We start from the raw sequence: 3,566 nt of genomic DNA on the forward strand, positions 1-3,566 counted from the left end.
TGCTGAGAACCCTTGCTACGCCACTGGAATCTAGAGGTATAAACATTATTATAGATGGCGCCTTTGATAGTACCGAAGCTATCGAGAGATATCTCGCATGTTTCAATCAAAGTCAGAAGATACTGAAAGAACCAGACAAAGTTATCGTTATTATGCTTCTACGTTAATTGTAATGTATTATATACAGAATATATAAATAAGTGGTAACACGCATATATCTGTGATACTATTTTTATGAACTATCGAGTTAGTGTATTTGGAAAAATTAATTAAATATGAAAGTGTAAGGTAGTTATAAAATTTTTATTATGTGATTACTCTAAAACACGACACTAAGTTTACATGACGAACTTAAAAATTTACGCAATTAATCAAAACCTCGTGAATTTTATGGGAAGACTCATGACTGTTAATATTATCCTCTAATGAACACTATTTTCAAAATTACCTTCTAACGAACTCGTGACTCTCAAATGATTTTTTAATGAACATATGACCTTCAAAATGATCTCATGTACACATGATCTTCTAACGAACAAGTGTTCTTCAAAATGATCTTCTAGCATATTCATCATACTCAAAATGATCTTCTAACGAAATAATGAAATACTAATACAGCTAAACTGGCTGGTTTTTACCCGGTTGGAACTGTTATACGGAATGTATAGTCTTAAATGTAACTAAACAATGTGATGTAAAATACAGATTTTTAAAGGTAAAATATGCTCGAGAATAATGATAATAAATTCACCATAATCCGAACTTGCATCGCTTCCTATTCTTGCATCCTGTCCATGTTCAGATGCCATTTTAAATCTGCTTCTTCTCTGAAATAAACGTAAAATCCACAGTCATTTTCCAGATGAGCAAGATTTGTAATGAGAAACAAAAATACTTGAATATTAGTTGGACTGAGTAGAAGACAAGCGTATCAAAAAAAGCAGGGTTTATTCATAAAAACAAGAAAGTTATTACTGTTTGTACGAGAAGAAACTAGTCGTGTTACGCCTTAACACTTATCGTTTATTATCACATCTTTTTACTTAATTTTGGGATGAACAATCCTGTTTGCTGAAAATATTTCCATAATTGTAATACAAACAAGTTTTGTAATTATGTAATCAACTACATCTTATTAATGGTGATATTTTATTCATGATTTTTAGCGCGGCAAAGCGGCTCATAGAATGGCTCGGAGTTTTTTCGAGTACAAACTTTTAGTTCATAGCTCCATCTCTTGACCGATTTTAAATCTAATTACAGCCGTGACTATTGAGGGTTCCCTCTTGTTTTCTAATTTAATAACTAGGTTTATTCCTCGCTATAAAAATGTATAAATTCAATGTATAAGATGAACATTTAATTTAGTTAGTTATAAAACAATAAATTTCGGTAATGTTGTATCATGCATTTTGTATCAGCTTTTTTTGTTTGTTTGTAATTAAGCACAAAGCTACACAATAGACTATCTGTGCTCTGCCTACCACGGGTATCGAAACCCGGTTTCTAGCGTTGTAAGTACGCAAACAAACCGCTGTGCCACTGGGGGGGGGGGGTGTTTTATAAGCTCTTTAGAATGTTGACTTTTGGAAGCAGGTTCATTTTTCCATTGGTTTTACAATTAATAAGCCTAACTTTCATAAAGTAACACTCATCAACAGGTTTTTCTTGTATAATTAAGCAAAAAGAGGCATGATGCTCCTATATTTACATTACCGACTTAAGCAACAAGAAAAAATCGATGACTGTTCTTTTCAAGCTACCTTGTACAGAAACACAAATTATTTTATTATCTTGAAATCGATTTATTGAATCTGCAGAAAACACTTTTCCGTTACTCTAGTCTTTCATGCTTATAAACATTACATACATGAAATATGTTTCAAGGACGACTACAAAGCTTAATTGTAACCATCGTTTAAGCAATAAAGCTAAATTTAATTATTGTTTCAGCGATAAAGCTTAATTGTAAACATTGATTGAGTGATAAAGCTTAACTGTAACCATTTTTTGAGTGATACAGCTCAAATATAATTATTCTTTGAGCTATAAAACTTAGATATGACCACATTTGAGCGTTAAAGCTTAACTGTAACCACTATTTGGACGATAAGGCTTAATTATATTCATCGTTTGAGCGATAAAACTTAATTCTAAAATTCTTTGAGCGATAAAGCTTAATTTGATCACTATTTGAACGATAAAGCTTAACTGCAACAATTATTTGAGCGATAAAACTTAACTGTAACCATTGCTTGGGCGATAAAGCTTAACTGTAACCATTGGTTGGGCGATAAAGCTTAACTGTAACCATTGCTTGGGCGATAAAGCTTAATTGTAATCACTGTTTGATCGATAATGCTTAACTGTAATAATTTTCTATGCATTAAAGCTTAACCATAACCATATTTTTGGTGTTAAACTTAATTGTAATCATTGGTTAAGTGATAAAGCTTAATTGTAACCATTACTTGAGCGATAAAATTTCGTTGTGATCGCTGTTTGAGCGATAAAGCTTAAATATAATCATTGTTTAAACTAAACGCACGTACATAGGGGTTAAGCTGAATCCCCTATTTTTGTGATTTAAAAATTAATATGCTTATATAATTATAGCGCAGATACCTATGGTATTTAATGTTTTCTACATTGTTTACATTCTTCTGGTGTCCCTATAGCGCATTGGATTTCTAATCCAAAGGTACCGGGTTCGTTCCTCGGCAGGTATGCCACCATCTTTGCTTGGTCCTAAGTACAGGATGAGAAAGGAGAAGGGTTGGACGCGGGGCTAGCAACTCCGCCCCGTAAAAACCAACCGGCTAAAAAACTACCACAACAACTTCTGTCGGCGATGTGTTGTTGGGGCCCTATGCTCCAGTGGGAGTCTACAGGGATTATTATTATTACATTCTTCTGATGAAGCATTAGCATTTTTTGGCGTGAAATAGTCGCAGAGTTGTTTAAATTACTAATATAATTTAACAATTACTAACTACTCTGCATGCAGATAGTACAGAACTTTACTTTAATAAAACATACATATTTATGGTAATTTAAGTCTATCTCCCCGTGCAGTGTTACAACAGAATGATGACTCGTTGACTTTTCAATAGATATTTATGCAGTTTAAGTGAACAATCATGCAATTGTTTAAGATATATTTCATGTAAAGTTGCTTCCAGATTTAATATCATATGCGACGGATTTATTATTCTATATTTATTTTAATATGGATGTTTGTTTAAATTAAATTTATATTTAGAAATGTACATAATGTATACTGTTAAATATGTATTGCGAGTCTACCACCTATTCTCTAAAGTTGTAGAAGATTATTGAGTGTAAGAATCAACAATATATGTGTGTGTGTACGTAAACGCTAGTGTAGCTTTGTATCGTTACGTAATCTGAATTTTAGAGAAACTCTCCACACGCCTGTAAATATAACCAACGAAACAAGCCTAAAAACATTATCTATTATTAGGTTGATATAATTGGTGTGCTATAAACTTCGTAAGCTATAACTGTGATTAACGCTTATTAATCGGAAACTTCAGATATATTGA

General features: G+C 32.3%; 1 protein-coding gene across 3 annotated transcripts in view; it reads right to left on the reverse strand.

Moving 5' to 3' along the window:
• The window catches only part of LOC106457468 (Down syndrome cell adhesion molecule-like protein Dscam2), a 134,235-nt gene that overhangs the window by 8,145 nt on the left and 122,524 nt on the right, over window positions 1–3,566 (reverse strand). For all 3 annotated transcript variants that reach the window (XM_022383413.1, XM_022383412.1, XM_022383414.1), the window contains exon 23: window positions 752–827. In XM_022383413.1, coding sequence (XP_022239121.1) covers window positions 752–827 — 76 coding nt within the window. The remainder of the gene's footprint in view (window positions 1–751; window positions 828–3,566) is intronic.

Source organism: Limulus polyphemus, unplaced genomic scaffold, assembly GCF_000517525.1.
Source record: "Limulus polyphemus unplaced genomic scaffold, Limulus_polyphemus-2.1.2 Scaffold335, whole genome shotgun sequence".
Lineage (NCBI taxonomy): Eukaryota > Metazoa > Arthropoda > Merostomata > Xiphosura > Limulidae > Limulus > Limulus polyphemus.